At 38.8% G+C, this 20,219-nt stretch overlaps 1 protein-coding gene across 1 annotated transcript in view; it reads right to left on the reverse strand.

The window, feature by feature from the left end:
- The window catches only part of sspo (SCO-spondin), a 131,504-nt gene that overhangs the window by 9,833 nt on the left and 101,452 nt on the right, over positions 1-20,219 (reverse strand). The window contains 11 exon segments of the mRNA XM_052113500.1: positions 3,720-3,780; positions 6,693-6,788; positions 7,275-7,495; positions 11,366-11,530; positions 11,802-11,848; positions 12,208-12,353; positions 14,804-14,931; positions 15,446-15,616; positions 16,911-17,107; positions 17,327-17,465; positions 17,545-17,661. Coding sequence (XP_051969460.1) covers positions 3,720-3,780; positions 6,693-6,788; positions 7,275-7,495; positions 11,366-11,530; positions 11,802-11,848; positions 12,208-12,353; positions 14,804-14,931; positions 15,446-15,616; positions 16,911-17,107; positions 17,327-17,465; positions 17,545-17,661 — 1,488 coding nt within the window.

Below are 20,219 nucleotides of genomic sequence, written 5' to 3' on the forward strand. Positions count from 1 at the left end.
TGCTGTCTGTCTGCACTGGTCTCAGAACAGTTATAGGAGAGCTATAGGATGCTCCCTTGCTCCCTATTTAGTGTATAACTTAACCTCCAGTGTGCTGTCTGTCTGTACTGGTCTCAGAACAGTTATAGGAGAGCTATAGGATGCTCCCTTGCTCCCTATTTAGTGCATGACTTAACCTCCAGTGTGCTGTCTGTCTGTACTGGTCTCAGAACAGTTATAGGAGAGCTATAGGATGCTCCCTTGCTCCCTATTTAGTGTATAACTTAACCTCCAGTGTGCTGTCTGTCTGTACTGGTCTCAGAACAGTTATAGGAGAGCTATAGGATGCTCCCTTGCTCCCTATTTAGTGTATAACTTAACCTCCAGTGTGCTGTCTGTCTGTACTGGTCTCAGAACAGTTATAGGAGAGCTATAGGATGCTCCCTTGCTCCCTATTTAGTGCATGACTTAACCTCCAGTGTGCTGTCTGTCTGTACTGGTCTCAGAACAGTTATAGGAGAGTTATAGGATGCTCCCTTGATCCCTATTTAGTGCATGACATAACCTCCAGTGTGCTGTCTGTCTGCACTGATCTCAGAACAGTTATAGGAGAGCTATAGGATGCTCCCTTGCTCCCTATTTAGTGCATGACTTAACCTCAGTGTGCTGTCTATCTGCACTGGTCTCAGAACAGTTATAGGAGAGCTATATGATGCTCCCTTGCTCCCTATTTAGTGCATGACTTATCCTCCAGTGTGCTGTCTGTCTGCACTGGTCTCAGAACAGTTATAGGAGAGCTATAGGATGCTCCCTTGCTCCCTATTTAGTGCATGACTTAACCTCCAGTGTGCTGTCTGTCTGCACTGGTCTCAGAACAGTTATAGGAGAGCTATAGGATGCTCCCTTGCTCCCTATTTAGTGCATGACTTAACCTCAGTGTGCTGTCTGTCTGCACTGGTCTCAGAACAGTTATAGGAGAGCTATAGGATGCTCCCTTGCTCCCTATTTAGTGCATGACTTAACCTCAGTGTGCTGTCTGTCTGCACTGGTCTCAGAACAGTTATAGGAGAGCTATAGGATGCTCCCTTGCTCCCTATTTAGTGCATGACTTAACCTCAGTGTGCTGTCTGTCTGCACTGGTCTCAGAACAGTTATAGGAGAGCTATAGGATGCTCCCTTGCTCCCTATTTAGTGCATGACTTATCCTCCAGTGTGCTGTCTGTCTGCACTGGTCTCAGAACAGTTATAGGAGAGCTATAGGATGCTCCCTTGCTCCCTATTTAGTGCATGACTTAACCTCCAGTGTGCTGTCTGTCTGCACTGGTCTCAGAACAGTTATAGGAGAGCTATAGGATGCTCCCTTGCTCCCTATTTAGTGCATGACTTAACCTCAGTGTGCTGTCTGTCTGCACTGGTCTCAGAACAGTTATAGGAGAGCTATAGGATGCTCCCTTGATCCCTATTTAGTGCATGACTTAACCTCCAGTGTGCTGTCTGTCTGCACTGGTCTCAGAACAGTTATAGGAGAGCTACAGGATGCTCCCTTGCTCCCTATTTAGTGTATGACTTAACCTCCAGTGTGCTGTCTGTCTGCACTGGTCTCAGAACAGTTATAGGAGAGCTACAGGATGCTCCCTTGATCCTTATTTAGTGCATGACTTAACCTCCAGTGTGCTGTCTGTCTGTACTGGTCTCAGAACAGTTATAGGAGAGCTATAGGATGCTCCCTTGATCCCTATTTAGTGCATGACTTAACCTCCAGTGTGCTGTCTGTCTGTACTGGTCTCAGAACAGTTATAGGAGAGCTATAGGATGCTCCCTTGCTCCCTATTTAGTGCATGACTTAACCTCAGTGTGCTGTCTGTCTGCACTGGTCTCAGAACAGTTATAGGAGAGCTATAGGATGCTCCCTTGATCCCTATTTAGTGCATGACTTAACCTCCAGTGTGCTGTCTGTCTGCACTGGTCTCAGAACAGTTATAGGAGAGCTATAGGATGCTCCCTTGCTCCCTATTTAGTGCATGACTTAACCTCAGTGTGCTGTCTGTCTGCACTTGTCTCAGAACAGTTATAGAGAGCTATAGGATGCTCCCTTGATCCCTATTTAGTGCATGACTTAACCTCCAGTGTGCTGTCTGTCTGCACTGGTCTCAGAACAGTTATAGGAGAGCTATAGGATGCTCCCTTGCTCCCTATTTAGTGCATGACTTAACCTCAGTGTGCTGTCTGTCTGCACTGGTCTCAGAACAGTTATAGGAGAGATATAGGTTGCTCCCTTGCTCCCTATTTAGTCCATGACTTAACCTCCAGTGTGCTGTCTGTCTGCACTGGTCTCAGAACAGTTATAGGAGAGCTATAGGATGCTCCCTTGCTCCCTATTTAGTGCATGACTTAACCTCAGTGTGCTGTCTATCTGCACTGGTCTCAGAACAGTTATAGGAGAGCTATAGGATGCTCCCTTGCTCCCTATTTAGTGCATGACTTAACCTCCAGTGTGCTGTCTGTCTGCACTGGTCTCAGAACAGTTTGAAATACACCTTATTTTCATCCTACCTCCATATTAAGCCTCTGAAAGACACTTTTATCAGCTTCATATGTGATAATGTAGTAAATATACATGAATGCATTTATATTATCTTAACAAAATAAAATATAACAACTTGTATATTAAAATGAAGTGAAATGACTCACAGATGTGTTCATGTTGTTATTCAGGTTATTTAAAATAACTAACATGTTTTTCTACTTTTGAGGAAATGCAGTGCCAGTGTACACATATGTGGACGTCATGTTTATCGGCGCGCTGATGCAAGAAAAATGAACGGATTATTTAAATCAGCATATCAAACGAAACTAGAGACTCTCCTCTTTACAACCAAACAGGTTGCACTTAAAAAAAACCTAAGAGGTTTCTTCCCAGAGGCACTTTTGTTGGCGCTGCATCCGTAGGAGCGCTTTAAGGAAATCGATGGCATGCTTTTGTGCCACGTGACTCGGTGTGGCAGAATTTAACCCTTTAAATGACAGTCTAGAGTCTTGAGAACAGTATTCAGTCAGTTTTTAATCATATAAATTATGCATTGTGTATAGCGAATCCAAAATAACGAGCCTTCGAATGAGGCCACGGGGTCTAACGAGGTTAATAGTGCAGCCATATTTTGTGTTTCACAGAAGAAAGTCAAACCGGTTTGGAGTGACATGAATGTTTCAAAAGAAGTTCTTTATAAGCTCTAGTTTTCATAATCCATTACAAGCTAAAATCATTCAGTTCCCTTTTTAATGCCCAGTGTGATTTACAGAAGTATGACATGTTCCTGGATCTTTTCTGAGTGCATGGAAAGTTGTCCCAGGACCAACAAGGATGCTGATCCAGGAACATGTCCTACTTGGATAAATCACGTTGAGCCCGCTTGGAATATCAAATGTCCAATCATGGACACATTTCAGAGTTCTCACAGCTTCGGCACATCAGCACTTTTATACTTTACAAATCTGTGTAGAATTTACAATATTCAATATAGTGCAAGTTCTTCAATATTGACTGACTGCTGTCCGGGCCGGTTTAATTCTGTGCTGTAATTCAACTCCAACTTGAAGTGTCAGAGCAAAAGTCACAGTATGCTTAATGATGTGCACTACAATTGTCAGTCGCTCAAGGGACTTTGCAGAAGTGCTGACAAACATCACCCACTCTCGGCTCATCCCTATTAGTGAATTGGGACGTTTTTCTTGACTCTTACCTGGATACTGTCTCCGGCACACAGGGCAGCAGTCGCCTGCTTCCAGAACCTTCACTTCACCCTGGTAAAAACAGAACGGAGAATGAAATGATGCAGAGGATGGCTTAGAATAGCTCAGGTGTATGTGACTTTTCTACCGAGAGATGGACATATGCTGACAGGACTGACAGCCATCAGGTCTTGACATTCGCCATTCGCCATTCGCCATTCGCCATTCGGCTCCCTCTGTGCATTGCTGCGGGGCAACCCCTTAAGGGTAGGAGTGATGGGTGCATGTGGGCAAAGGTGTTCAGAGCCATTTACAGTGAAGGATGGAAGGGGATAAAATAGTTTGAGGGGTAATGTGAAATCTCGTGTTGACTATTTTGCATGTATGAATGTTTAAAACTTGCAAAATTGTGTTGCTCAAGGCACAGAAATCGAACACTTCACCTTTAATATAAGAACTCAAAACTTTATTCAGTCTATGTTTATTTCTGTTCATGATTTTTCTACAGTGGGATGTGACATTTCCTTCTCCCAGCAGCAAAAAATGCAAATTGGGTAATTCGATTTGGACTGGAAGAACACATAAAAACTAGAAAATGTATTTTTAGATTATTACTTTTTTCATGTATTTATTTTTGTTATCTCTAGAAGCACACTGGAGATGTTTGGTGTCTTTAAGACGGTCTTTCAAGGCTGGTGTTGAGGTTCTGAGATGTCCGGGCCGTCTCTAGGGAGCCATCTGGGACATAATCCCTGACCAGAGCCGTTGCCTGGACAACGAGTCTGTCTATTTCCAGCATCTGCTTTGCTAATGGCATGTCTTTGTCTTACTGTGCACATTTCTGATGCAACCGCTCACAGCTCACTATGCTACTCATTTGTGACATGTGTTCACCCTCAGAGACACGAGCACTGATATTCATCATGTACTTCTTTAAATATTCCTCTTTGAAAGGGTTTTTAGGAAACCGCTGGTTTTAAAAATGATGTTTATACTTTAAAATGGGTTGCAATTCACAAATTGCAAATGTGAAGTACCTGAAAATACATATTCAGAGGTGTTCAGTACTGTTGCTTGGACCTTCATAATGAGCCTTTCCAATAAGTTTCATAAAGCTGAAACTTCAGTATGTTATTCTTGGAGTGCTCCTCTGACACGCTTCTGTAAAGGTTCATATTCCTCTATTTATTGAATGGGAACTGTTGGGAGGATTACATAAAAATGTAACCCACTTTTACATTTGTGCAACAATTAGAAAATACTACAGGTCAAATGTTTTTGGTCGTTATCGCAGCCAGTCAAAATAAACCATGACAGGGTGATCAGTACCCCAACATGCAATGACCATCTGACTGCTCATTATCCCGCTTATTACACGACTACTTGCCTAATAAATTAATAAATGGACATGAAATATTGATTTGAGTTTAAATTATTTTATTAACCTACTTATAGAGATCACAGACTGATACGAGAATTGAGAAATATCAGACCACAAGATGGCGCCATTTACCAATCAGATTCAAGTATTCCAAAAACCAGTGTAATAATTTGCAAGAATGACCGTCTGACTGCTCATTATCCCTCTTATTGCCAAATAAAATATGAAATATTCGTTTTGAGTTCACATTATTTAATCAGCCTAATTGTAAATATCGCATAGTGAGCCGAGAAGATGACTCGCGATAACAATAAAAATAATTATAATAATTCCTTACATTTATATAGCGGTTTTCTAGGCACTCAAAGTGCTTTACATAGCGTAGGGATGATGATGCGACGGCAGCCATAGTGCGCCAGAACGCCCACCACACACCAGCTATTAGTGGGGAGGAGAGAGTAGAGTGATGCAGCCAATTCATTGATGGAGATTAATACGAGGCCATGATAGATAGGGGCCAATGGGGGGAATTTGTAATGACCACAGAGAGTCAGGACCTCGGTTTAACATCTCATCTGAAGGACGGTGCCTTTTTACAGTATAGTGTCCCAGTATTTCACAGGTGAGCACCCCCCTGCTGGCCTCCCTAATACCCCGATGAACGGTCTGACATGTGCGGTTGTTACTCAGAAATATTAGACAACTAGATGGTGCTATTGACCAATACAAGTATTCCAGAAACCCGTACAGTCACAGAGTCTCTAGAAACAGCTGAATTTCACCTTCCATTTTCGTCTGAGTTCTGTTGCTGTTTATTTTGTTAAAATGACCGTCTGACTGCTCATTATCCAGCTTATTACACAACTGCTTGCTGAATAAATGCATCAATAAATACTACTTGTAGAGATTGCATAGTGATACTAGAAATGTAAGCACAGCGTAGTTCTAGCGGGAAGACATGCAGCTGTACACCATTAGCTGGGTAACTACTAGCCAATCACATGTAAGCCATTGCTTTATAAGTCTGCTCACAATCTATCACATTGCTGTTTCAGTGTGCTAACACACAACCTCCTCCATTCCACCACCACCGGTTGAGTCCCGTCCTACACGGGGGTAGGCTCCTCGCCCCTGCCTCCTATCTCCGGCAGCATACGACGGTTCCGAGTACAACTTCTTCAGACCGCCAGACGGGGCTTACGCCAAAGAGAGACATTATATTTCCTGTTTTATATTCATCAAATAAATTTCACTCAAGACTGCGAGTCTTCCTGCTAGAAGTAGAAAAGATACTCTTAATACCTATATCACCGGTCTGATGTCTTAATCCTCAGATGTGCAGTGTTATTCAGAAATATTAGGCCAATGGATGGAGCGATTGACCAATAAGAATCAAGTATTCTAGAGAGCTGTGTAATAAGCAGTTTTAACTTATATTTGGTAAAACAAAACAAAAATAATTAAATATACTTAATGTGTAAAGTTATAATGCAGACAATGAGAGCACGGTGTAACTGTTGAGCAAAAGATTTGTAAAAAAGGAATATACTTGAATGTCAAACCAGTAGGAAAGAGTTGAATGCAATATTAAAACATTTTTTACCTCAGAACAATGAAGTGGAGGACAGTTTGATTGACAGAGTTTCTGGCCATTGACACAACGACAAGTCTGACAACCGTCCACCCACTCAGATCCCGCCTATAACACAAACACAACAAATGGGGGCTTTCATATTTGGATTTTGGTGAATATAAACTACCCACGTGGCCTAGGTGACATCGGCCGAAAAGTTGATGTGAAAGAATGAACGTTGCACAATGTGACCAGCAACATTGTTTCCATTTTTAATACATTACATATACATACATTTTCCACATTGTGTGGTGAAGGCACTTAGCCACCCACAGGAAGTACTGTGAAATCCTCAGTATCATTCACCAAATGCTTTTCAATCGAAACATTCAAGTTCCAATTAGAATTATAACGCTCATAAAGCTTTTCAATGCTTCTGTTGATTATTGATGATGGCAATTATTGTTTTCCAGAAGCTAATCCATCAGACTCTTTAATGACGTTCATTATTACAATGAATAAACAACAGAACCCTCAAAGGAATTACAGGATAAAAGACAACAGAGAGAGCAAGTTACTCTCTGCTGGACGAGTGATTGTGTGCGTTTGTACCTCTCGAATCGTCCCGTCCTCGTCTTCACACTGACAGAGAGCTGGAATCACACACTGGCCCTGCAGGTCTCTGTATCGTCCCTCGTCACAGACACACCCCTCCGTGGCCCCGGATCCCGTGCAGTTGAGCGGTTCAGGGTTGTATAAGTCCATACATCCGCGCTCACAAACACGCTGTGATCCCGACACACTCCAGAACCAACGCTCACCCTCTCGACACTCTATATAAAGATTATTGGGGGACAAACAGGAAATGATAATATTAAATCTCAAAACATATTAACATATTCACAACCTGTAAAACACCAGGGACTCTTATTTTGAAATTTGTGCTTCAAGCTGCTAATTCAAACAGATACGGAAAATAGAAAATAAAACATGACCTCTTACAATCATAATAAATCATAAATGTCTCATTGGTTGCGAACCGCTCTGACATGCCTAATTGCATGGAGAATGTGAAACTAGTGCACGGCTTCACTTTGAAGCACCCAGCACACGCAGACGAAACATTTATTTAATTAAATTGTGGCCTATTCAAGTTTAATAATCACATTAGGCCATATGGTGGTTCCTGTCTTTATGTCCTCAAATTTAAGACCTCTTTAGATGATTATTAAAACTTTTGTTACACCATTTAAGAGTTTTATGAGCTAAATTTTGAGAAAACTGAATACAAGAGATTTTTAAGGACGCAAGAAAACCCTGTTGGATATTTTGCCTATTTTCTTGCAAAAACAGGGTTTAATTTAGTTCATTATTTTCATTGAGAAATGTCACCGTTTAAGTAGTTTGAGCAGCTATTGGGAGCGACATTGCCGATTCCAAACACCATAGTCTGTGCTTCCCCTCTTTTGGAAAGCACCCGTCGCCACTGAATAAAATCTCATAGACTGAATGTTACTATAACTACATTTGTGCAAACTGAGATTTACGTGCCACGTTCTACACTATGCCACAATTTCATGGTGTAATTAACACTAGGGGCTCTACAACAACTGTGCATTTAATTCACTTTCACACAAATCACGAGCACAACGGCTGAATATGACTTTATAAACACTTATTTTTCACACTATTACTCACACACTGCTATGTTCTGATATTGAAACACTTACTATAACGCATCATTTAAATAAATACATTTTAACTATTGATTCACCGATATGAAAATGATTTGGCCAATACCGATATTTTGCCACTTACCTTAATTTGTCAACAGATTACTGGAGTTTTGTTTGTTTTCACTGTTCTAACAATAAATAATTTCCATTGTATTGGATCTGTTGAACACATGACAGGCCATATTTTTAAAGAGAGCCAAAATTAAAGATAAATACAAGATAAAAAAAGAAAAAATAACTAAATATGACAACATGATTCATATGAAAAAAGGTTTTTTGTTCGTTTAAAAAATGTTTGCACTTCAGTGTTTGCAGTTCAAAACAACAGAACTCACATGTATGTACTGTATCATAGAACATTACAAATTCATACTATGCAAATGTCGGGCAATTCCACGGAAATGTCAACCGCATCATGGAAAAATAAAACGTTAAATCTAAAGGAACAAAATCCCCCTTTTAAATTCTGTATTATAGTTGTACATAATAAATAAATATGGATAATGCCATCCAGACCGCTAGAGGGCGCCGCTTGCTCACACAATGCAAAAACGCATCCTTTTAAGGTTTAGTAATAACACAAATACATATTGTGATTTCAATCTTAATTCAGTCGATCATGCACCATTAACGGATATCAGAACGAGAACTCAGAAGTCAAAGTCTGTTGATTTCAAAGTGTTTTGGATGGTTTTCCTCATCATGTAGCCTATAGGTAATCGGCAGCTGATATATCATTGCATCCCTAATTTTAACGCTTGTATAACAGACCCACTTACATTTAAACACATATTCCAGTGTGATAAGCTTGTGCGGTAGCTCACCTGTAAGAAGATTGAACTTTGAACTCAGAAGACTGTGGTTCGAGCCCAGCCCAACATGTTAGCTGGTAAGTGATGCGGAAGTGACACGAAATGACGTGGTTGCTTCAGAAAATATGCTTTTCGTGTCGCATTTGCTTTTAGAACACTATCGATTAGGTTTAGGTGTTCGTTTTGGGTAAAACTGTCTGTTTTGCTTACCTCTCATTTGTTTTAGGACACTATCGGTTAGGTTTAGGGGTTAGTTTTGGGTAAAACTGTCTGTTTTGTTCACCTCTCATTTGTTTTAGGACACTATCGGTTAGGTTTAGGGGTTAGTTTTGGGTAAAACTGTCTGTTTTGTTCACCTCTCATTTGTTTTAGGACACTATCGGTTAGGTTTAGGTGTTAGTTTAGGGTAATGATGTCTGTTTTGTTCACCTCTCATTTGTTTTAGGACACTATCGTTTAGGTTTAGGTGTTCGTTTTGGGTAAAACTGTCTGTTTTGCTTACCTCTCATTTGTTTTAGGACACTATCGGTTAGGTTTAGGGGTTAGTTTAGGGTAATGATGTCTGTTTTGTTCACCTCTCATTTGTTTTAGGACACTATCGGTTAGGTTTAGGTGTTAGTTTAGGGTAATGATGTCTGTTTTGTTCACCTCTCATTTGTTTTAGGACACTATCGGTTAGGTTTAGGTGTTAGTTTAGGGTAATGATGTCTGTTTTGTTCACCTCTCATTTGTTTTAGGACACTATCGGTTAGGTTTAGGGGTTAGTTTTGGGTAAAACTGTTTGTTTTGTTCACCTCTCATTTGTTTTAGGACACTATCGGTTAGGTTTAGGGGTTAGTTTTGGGTAAAACTGTCTGTTTTGTTCACCTCTCATTTGTTTTAGGACACTATCGGTTAGGTTTAGGTGTTAGTTTAGGGTAATGATGTCTGTTTTGTTCACCTCTCATTTGCTTTTAGGACATTATCGGTTAGGTTTAGGTGTTAGTTTAGGGTAATGATGTCTGTTTTGTTCACCTCTCATTTGTTTTAGGACACTATCGGTTAGGTTTAGGGGTTAGTTTTGGGTAAAACTGTCTGTTTTGTTCACCTCTCATTTGTTTTAGGACACTATCGGTTAGGTTTAGGTGTTAGTTTAGGGTAATGATGTCTGTTTTGTTCACCTCTCATTTGTTTTAGGACACTATCGGTTAGGTTTAGGTGTTAGTTTAGGGTAATGATGTCTGTTTTGTTCACCTCTCATTTGTTTTAGGACACTATCGGTTAGGTTTAGGGGTTAGTTTTGGGTAAAACTGTCTGTTTTGTTCACCTCTCATTTGTTTTAGGACACTATCGGTTAGGTTTAGGGGTTAGTTTAGGGTAATGATGTCTGTTTTGTTCACCTCTCATTTGTTTTAGGACACTATCGGTTAGGTTTAGGGGTTAGTTTTGGGTAAAACTGTCTGTTTTGTTCACCTCTCATTTGCTTTTAGGACATTATCGGTTAGGTTTAGGTGTTAGTTTAGGGTAATGATGTCTGTTTTGTTCACCTCTCATTTGTTTTAGGACACTATCGGTTAGGATTAGGGGTTAGTTTTGGGTAAAACTGTCTGTTTTGTTCACCTCTCATTTGCTTTTAGGACAATATTGGTTAGGATTAGGGGTTAGTTTTGGGTAAAACTGTCTGTTTTGTTCACCTCTCATTTGCTTTTAGGACATTATCGGTTAGGTTTAGGTGTTAGTTTAGAGTAAGGATGTCTGTTTTGTTCACCTCTCATTTGTTTTAGGACATTATCGGTTAGGTTTAGGTGTTAGTTTAGGGTAAGGATGTCTGTTTTGTTTATCTCTCATTTGTTTTAGGACACTATCGGTTAGGTTTAGGTGTTAGTTTAGGGTAAAGATGTCTGTTTTGTTTATCTCTCATTTGTTTTAGAACACTATCTGTTAGGTTTAGGTGTTAGTTTTAGGTTAGGGAGGTATGTTTTACTCATTAAAACCTCCATCTATTATTCATCTGGAAAACTCTGTCTGATTACAACACTATTTCACTTGCTTTTGGTGCCCCCCGCTGGACATTTCACTGGGAAACTGCAGCAAAACGTGTAATGAAGCAAGTAATTTTGTTTTATAAAAATGTTTCCCCTTTCACGTAATGTTCATGAGATCAGTCTGAATTTACCACAGTCGGGGCCCCGGCAGACTCTGTTTCTGTGTGAAGGCCCGTCACACTCCTGCCCTCCGTACTGACGCTGACGCTGAACCATCCGACTCGAGAACTGCTGACCAGATCCACACGATGCTGAACACGAGCTCCACACAGACCAGCTACTCCACTCACAGTCCACTAACACACAAACACACATTTGATCCAGAATGCAGAAAATGTGATCTGCTGATGCTTATTCAAATGTTTGAAGAATAAGTGTTATTTTCAACATAATATCCATTTTATTTTGTGATCCCGTTAATAACCACAGACAAGCATTTCAACTCGTACAGTAAATACTCTTTTATAAATACAATGAACGATGATTCTTGACTCAGCGAACACCATTATTAACCAAGATAATTTCTTTAGATGTACTGCGTGTGATTATATGAGGTCACTAACTTACCATTGCATGACTCATTAGTGCAGGTAAAGAGCCCACCTTCACAAACACTATAAATACACACACAAATAAAATTAGACATAAAAATACAGACTTCCGAGAAACAGCTTTGAGTCTAAAAATGGCTACTTTAACGCTGAATGTCTCTAATTCTGTCAGCTACTGCATACAGGGCATCATATTCCTTCGACAATGTCAAAGCGACCTTTCCAAACATCTTGTGGATGTTTAGGGTCAACAGAGTGTAGATTTCCCCTCATGACATACAGCTGAGACGAAAGCTCTTCTTGAGTTTCATGTGTGCTAATACTCTCAGATACATTTACAGATAAAATCAATATATAAACCGCACATCCGGAGAGAGAAAGACACAGAAGATGAGGCACATAATGGACAGTTTGACATTTACCACAAGTTGCACATGTATGGTATGACAGTTCCAGGGGGAACTTCGTTTTCCGGGACGTCCAGGGTGATGTTGGAGAACGCCGGCAGGAGCAAAAGAGCAGAACAGGGACATTCGGACTGGGAAACACAGGTTCCGTTGAGCAGAACCTGCAGAAACGGGGATTAAACAATTATATTTCTATCACTAATTTCAAAGATTTTTTATATTATTGAGTGTGAGCGGATGTTTGATACATTTTATATTTACTTTAAAGCCTCTGCTAAATGTTGACATGTAAAGTTACATTTTTTTTAATTACTTTTCAAAATACTACTTAGTTTTAGGTGTATTGCGGTCATGAGAATTTCTCCAGTAAAAGTGTTTAAGAAATGTGGAACAATGTTAAAAATGCGTTTGGATTATGCTGCTTTTGTTTCCAAAAGAAAACAAACAATATGATTAAACTTGAAAAGAAGTCGAGTGTGACTGTGAACTAAATTAAATCAGTATTTTGTGAAACAAATATTTAATCATTACTGAACCTTAACCCTCCTATAGTATTCAGTCTATCCAGTACAAGATTTGGTGGCGTTTCCTCCATTTGCCATCTGATCTAAGTGGTCGGGGAAAAAGGTATTCGCGGTCAAAATTGACCGACCATTAAAATTATTCCCCAGATCATCACCGATCCTCCACCTGGTCGTCTAATGATTAGACGGAGACCTGGAAAGGCCTTCAAGCCACAGTGTCTCGCACCCACTGTTAAATTTGGTGGAGGATCAGTGATGATCTGGGGGTGCTTCATCAAGGCTGGAATCGGGCAGATTCGTCTATGTGAAGGACGAATGAATCAAGACATGTACAAGGTTATCCTGGAAGAAATCTTGCTGCCTTCTGCTTTGACCAGTTTCCCAACTCTGAGGATTGGATTCTCCAGCAGGACAATGATCCATGCCACACAGTCAGGGCAATCAAGGTGTGGATGGAGGACCACCGGATCAAGATCCTGACATGGCCAGCCCAATCTCCAGACCTGAACCCCATTGAACACCTCAAGAGGAAGATGGATGCACACGAGCCATCAAACAAAGACGAGATGCTTGAATATTTGCGCCAGGAGTGGCATAAAGTCACCCAACAGCAATGTGAAAGACTGGCAGAGATCATGCCAAGATGCTTGAAATCAGTGTCAGGATTATTCCAACAATTATTGATTTCTGAACACTTCACAAGTTAAAACATTAATATTGTGATGTTTATAAATGAATATGAACTTGATTTCTTTGCATTATCCGAGGTCTGAAAACAGCATCTTTTTTTTTGTCATTTTCTGCAAATAAATGCTCTAAATGACAATATTATTATTTGGAATTTGGGAGAAATATCATCAGTACTTTATAGAATAAAACACAAATGTCCATTTTACTCAAGCACACACCTATAAATAGCAAATCCAGAGAAACTGATCATATTGCAGTGATCTCTTAATGCTTTCCAGAGCTGTATGTCATGTTACTTATATTTATTTTTCATCAGACGGCATCAATCCGCCTCCAATTTATGTCACATTCTCATATTTCATCATGTTTTAACTTATAGAATTGTAGGTTCTGAAATTTAAATTTTTTTCTCCAAAATGTGCTTGTATCTGTATATGCAAATGAATGGTAAAATGGAGAACTGTACATTTACATTTATGCATTTATCCAAAGCGACTTACGGAGCACTTATTACAGGGACAATCACCAAAACAATGTTGGTGGCTGTGGGGATCAAACCAGCAACCTTCTGATTACCAGTTTACCAGTTATGTGCATTAGACCACTACACCACCACCACTCCATGTAAATGAAATGATCAAAATAGCACATCCTAATCCTAAAAGAAACGCAGTTGAATTGTTCTTCAGGGAATTTTTTTGCATCATCATCATAAAAATCTAAGAAAGTTTTTCAAAAATGTGGATCAATTAAAAAATATGTTAATTAAACTTAATTATTTTCCAAAAGAAAATAATCTAAATTAAATCAGTGTTCTGGGAGACACATATTTTGTCACTACTGAAAGTCGCACTGATAACTTAAAAGTGTATACATCCAAAAACACTTTTTAGACATTCAGTTCTTCGAAAACTATTTAAATTAATCTGAAAAAAATGTCAATTAAAATGTGAATTTGGCTGGTGTATTTGGGTAATGACTTGAGTGAGTAAAATGTCACATATTGATTTAGTCTCTACTAAATGTTGACATCTATAGCTTAATTTTATTTTTATAATTTAATAATTTTAAGAGTTTTTTGTGTGTGAGATTATTTAAAAAAAAAAATTATATAATAGTTTTTATTTAAACTATAAAAATGAATCTGAAATTTTTTATTTTATTATTGGTAATAAGCTAAAAAAAAGTGATCAAACAAATTTAATGAGTAATTACTTTTTTTATTAGAGTCTTCACTAAATTTTTATATGCAAAGTTCAATTTAATTGTAATTATTTATTAAAATACTTTAGATTTTTGGCCGATGTTTTCGTGTGTTGCGGTAATGAGATTTTGTACAGAAAATGGCAAATGTTTCAAATGTGTTTCGATTACACCGAGATTAAGGGTGTACTCACAGCATCGGACGGGCAGCTACATCCAGGACTGCAGGTCACCGGCACACACTGATTTTCAGGCCACAGATCCTCACAACTGTACGGACACGAACCTGCACAGGTACTGAACACCTGACCAGGAGGACAATCTGACCACAACATAACAAACACAGAGAAAGCACAAACACACTTACACACTTTTACACGTTTATTGTCACAATATGATTTTGGTGTACGGAAAAAGTCCTAAACATCTCCATTTATGTTCCACGCAGGAAATAAAATGGGTTTAGGCGACATGACATTAATGGACTGCTGGTCCTTTAAGAGACAAGCAGCTGAAGTTCATTAACGTTTAATAGTAATCATCGGAGTCAAGCTGATTAAATGACTGCAGGAGAATGTGTTTAAGATACACACTTATCATACTGAAACTGAATGTGTCTTATCAGCTAAAACAACACTGAATGAACAAACAGCACGGCCGTCACTAATTGCCTATTAACATTATACATTATATATATTAACAGAAATGAAAGGAGGCTTATCGTGTGTTATTAATATGTTATATGTACAGGATTTGTAAGTGTTCACTCATAATAAGTGTTTCTCTCTTATTTTAAAGTGATTTTGTGTATATATTTATATATTTATATGCTGTACCGGGCAGGCAGCTGTTAGTATTGCACGCGGTGTGTTGTTCGAGGGGTCCAGGGCAGGTCGGGGCCCCAGGCTCTGGCTCCTGTAGGACTGTCTTTCTGCGCAGTGACACTCCTCCACCACAGGAGGCGCTGCAGTCACTCCAAGATGACCACTCACTCAAAACACAACCAGCTAACAGGATGAACAAATAAATAAATACATGACTGATTATTAAATCCATTAAAATGTATTTAAAACCTGAATACCTAAACTTGAATATCACACACTAAAAATATATACAGTATATTATCATTATACTGAAACATATGATTTGACAGATTTTGAAAAACATACAGACAGACAGATAGACAGACAGACAGATGGACAGAGAAGACAGACAGAGAGACAGACAGACAAATAGACAGACAGACAGACAGATAGACAGACAGATAGACAGACAGACATACAGACAGACCGACAGACAGATGGACAGACAGACATACAGACAGACAGATGGACAGACAGAGAGACAGACAATCAGACAGACAGATAGACAGACAGACATACAGACAGACAGATGGACATACAGACAGACAGATGGACAGACAGAGAGACAGACAGACAAATAGACAGACAGAGAGATAGACAGACAGACAGATAGATAGATAGACAGATAGACATACAGACAGACCGACAGACAGGTGGACAGACAGACATACAGACAGACAGATGGACAGACAGAGAGACAGACAGACAAATAGACAGACAGACAGATAGACAGATAGATAGACAGACAGATAGACAGACAGACAGATAGACAGATAGATGTAGACAGACAGATAGACAGATAGACAGACAGAAAAATGGACAGACAGACAGACAGACAGATGGACAGACAGACAGACAGACAGATAGATGTAGACAGACAGATAGACAGATAGACAGACAGAAAAATGGACAGACAGACAGACAGATGACTAACAGACAGACAGATAGATGTAGACAGACAGACAGGCAGATAGATAGACAGGCAGACAGACATACAGATAGACAGACAGATAGATAGGCAGATAGACAGACGGACAGACAGACAGAAAAATGGACAGACAGACAGACAGACAGATGACTAACAGACAGACAGACAGATAGATGCAGACAGACAGACAGACAGATAGATGATACGTTTTTTAAGTTTTCAAATACTAAATTGGTTTAAAAAAATACATAAAATTTAAACCAAAAATGTAATAGTGAAAATGTGTTTTAAAAGGCAGATATAATGACATCAGCTATTAATATTTTACTTATATATTTTAACATATAAAATATTTTTTGATTCGCTTTTTAACAAAATGTGCATTCAATTTTGAACAGAAAATATGAAACCGCAAATATATCTTGTTTGTATTTTGAGTGAAAATATGTAAATCAGTGTTGCCGTTTCTCAGGTGACATTCTGTAACTTGACATGAGAACATTCTCTGACCTGGACAGGATGACAGAGAGCAGGTTTGTTTCTGGACCATATCGACACAGGTCGGTCCTCCTGTTGTGCGTGTGCACGGTCGACTGCGCATCCTTTGACCCGTCCCACACGACACCGAACAGTCACTCCACGATCCCCATGGACCGTAGACAGGACACGTCCGTTCCGTACACTCCAGAGATCCGTTCACACACACACTGCACAGAGGAGCAAATATAATCTCTGCGGATGTGGACTGGTGCTTTAGGAAGTCCAGTATGTGGTTTAAGGGGTGCCTTTCTACTCCTATTTAATCTGTATGTGTTTGTGAATGTATGTGGATATGTGCACACTAAGGCCAAATGTTTCTTCACTACTAAAAAGGTCCATAAATGAGCAAAATAATGTCTTAATGATGTCTCTGTGTGTTTTCTCACCAGGTGTTGCAGCTGACGGTGATGTTCTCTCCGGGTTTGATCTCCAGCGTTCCGTTCTCCACCGGAACTCCACAGTGACATTCATTCACTCCCACACACACTCCGTCCTGTAACAGCTGGCCTTGTGGACATTGACACCCTGCAGCACAGACGCACACTCAGACTTACTGTTTCATTCGCCCAGTAGAGTATATTCCACTGGAGTTTTAGAGTCATACCTGGATGACAGGTGCTCTGTAGACACTGCACATGCTCCCAGAGGTCTGCACAGCTGCGGGGACACTGATTGGCACACAAGCCATCATAGACCCGCCCCCTGTCCTCACAATGCTCACCTACGGACACATATGTCAAATATGGCAGAAATATACATTAATATCTAAAATATACATAATATATACATTTAAATAATACTTTAAGAACATATTACATATTAATAGTTTGTTATTATTATTATATTAATAATTAATCATATTATACAATTATTATTATTTATGATTTCATTATAAAATATAAATATTATATACATTTAAATAAAACATTAAGAAAATAATACTTTAATAGTTTGTTATTATCATGATATTAATAATATTATACAATTGTTATTTTATTAATTTGTTATAAAATATAAATATTTAAATAATTCATTAATAAAAATACTTATTAATAGTTTGTTTTTGTCATTATATAACTCTAGGCTGGTTTCTAAAACAATTATAACATTTAACAACATTGTTTACTCATGACAATGTGTTGACAAACTTTAACATGATATAAAAGGAGTAAAATACTGACAATAAAGCTCTATTTAAAAATATACATATATATTTATTTAAAATAAATACATATAAACGGTTCCAAAATATATTCTAATTAAAATAAGTTTAAGAAAAAAAAGTCAACATTATTAGACAAAGTGTTTATAATTAATAAAACATAAAATATTGACACTAAAGCAATTTATATTTTACCATAACACAGAAAACATTTCTATACAATAAACTTGACAGACAGACAGACAGACAGACAGACAGACTAATAGATGATAGATAGACAGACAGACAGACAGACAGGCAGACAGATAGACAGATAGATAGACAGACAGACAGATAGATATATACAGACAGACAGACAGACAGACTAATAGATGATAGATAGACAGACAGACAGACAGACAGATAGATAGATGACAGATAGACAGACAGACAGACAGACTAATAGATGATAGATAGACAGACAGACAGACTAATAGATGATAGATAGACAGACAGACAGACAGATAGACAGACAGATAGACAGACAGACAGACAGACAGACTAATAGATGATAGATAGACAGACAGACTGACAGACAGACAGACAGACAGATAGATAGACAGACAGACAGATAGATATATACAGACAGACAGACAGACTAATAGATGATAGATAGACAGACAGACAGACAGACAGATAGATAGACAGACAGACAGACAGACAGACAGACAGACTAATAGATGATAGATAGACAGACAGACTGACAGACAGACAGACAGACAGATAGATATATACAGACAGACAGGCAGACAGATAGATATATACAGACAGACAGACAGACAGACAGATAGATACAGTAGATAGACAGACAGACAGACAGATAGACAGACAGACAGCCAGATAGATAGATAGATAGACAGAAAGACAGGTGGATTGATAGATGATAGATAGATAGACAGATGATAGACAGACAGACTGACAGACAGACAGCCAGATAGATCGATAGACAGATGGACAGACAGACAGGTGGATTGATAGATGATAGATAGATAGACAGACGATAGACAGACAGACTGACAGACAGACAGCCAGATAGATAGACAGATGGACAGACAGACAGGTGGATTGATAGATGATAGATAGATAGACAGACGATAGACAGACAGCCAGATAGATAGATAGACAGATGGACAGACAGACAGGTGGATTGATAGATGATAGATAGACAGACGATAGACAGACAGACTGACAGACAGACAGCCAGATAGATAGATAGACAGATGGACAGACAGACAGGTGGATTGATAGATGATAGATAGATGGACAGAGACAGACTGACTGACAGACAGACGGATGGCTGGACAGACAGACAGGTAGATAGATAGATAGACAGACAGACAGACAGACGGATTAATAGATGATAGATAGACAGACAGCCTGACAGACAGACAGACAGATAGATAGATAGACAGATGGACAGACAGACAGGTGGATTGATGGACGGACGGACGGACGGACAGATAGATAGATAGATAGACAGACAGACACAAAATATGTGTTGACAGGATTTGTAAGTGTTCAGTGGGTTTTTTGGTGCCCTAACTCATAATAACTCTTCCGCTCTTATTTTAAAGTGATTTTGTGTGTATATATCTATATGCTGTACCGGGCAGACAGCTGTTAGTATTGCACGCTGAATTATGAAACTTCTGCAAAAAAAAAGTGAAAAACTGTGTAGATTCTGTATGTGCCTATTCAAAATAAATTGTGTTTGTATATTCAACACCAGTCAAAAAAATTATTACACACTTAATCATTCTCTATTATAACTAATAACCACATTTCCTCAAAACTACGAAATTACACAAAATGGGAATTATGCAGTGACAAAAACATGTTAAACATTTGAAAACTTCTCCCATGGACATTTGTTGGCTGCTTTTCTCTCTTTATCTACTCCAACTCACCCATTCAAAACAATTAAATGAATACAATTTTAGTTTTATAAAGAACTGTACACACAGACTCAACTTATATTTGTCTACAGAACTAATATCAAGCATTTAAGTATAATCATGAGAAACATGAACACAGTATAAAGTAGGGTGTGCTTTCTGTGTTTGTATAGGTGTGTATAC

The sequence above is a fragment of the Xyrauchen texanus genome, chromosome 41 (assembly GCF_025860055.1).
Source record: "Xyrauchen texanus isolate HMW12.3.18 chromosome 41, RBS_HiC_50CHRs, whole genome shotgun sequence".
NCBI lineage: Eukaryota > Metazoa > Chordata > Actinopteri > Cypriniformes > Catostomidae > Xyrauchen > Xyrauchen texanus.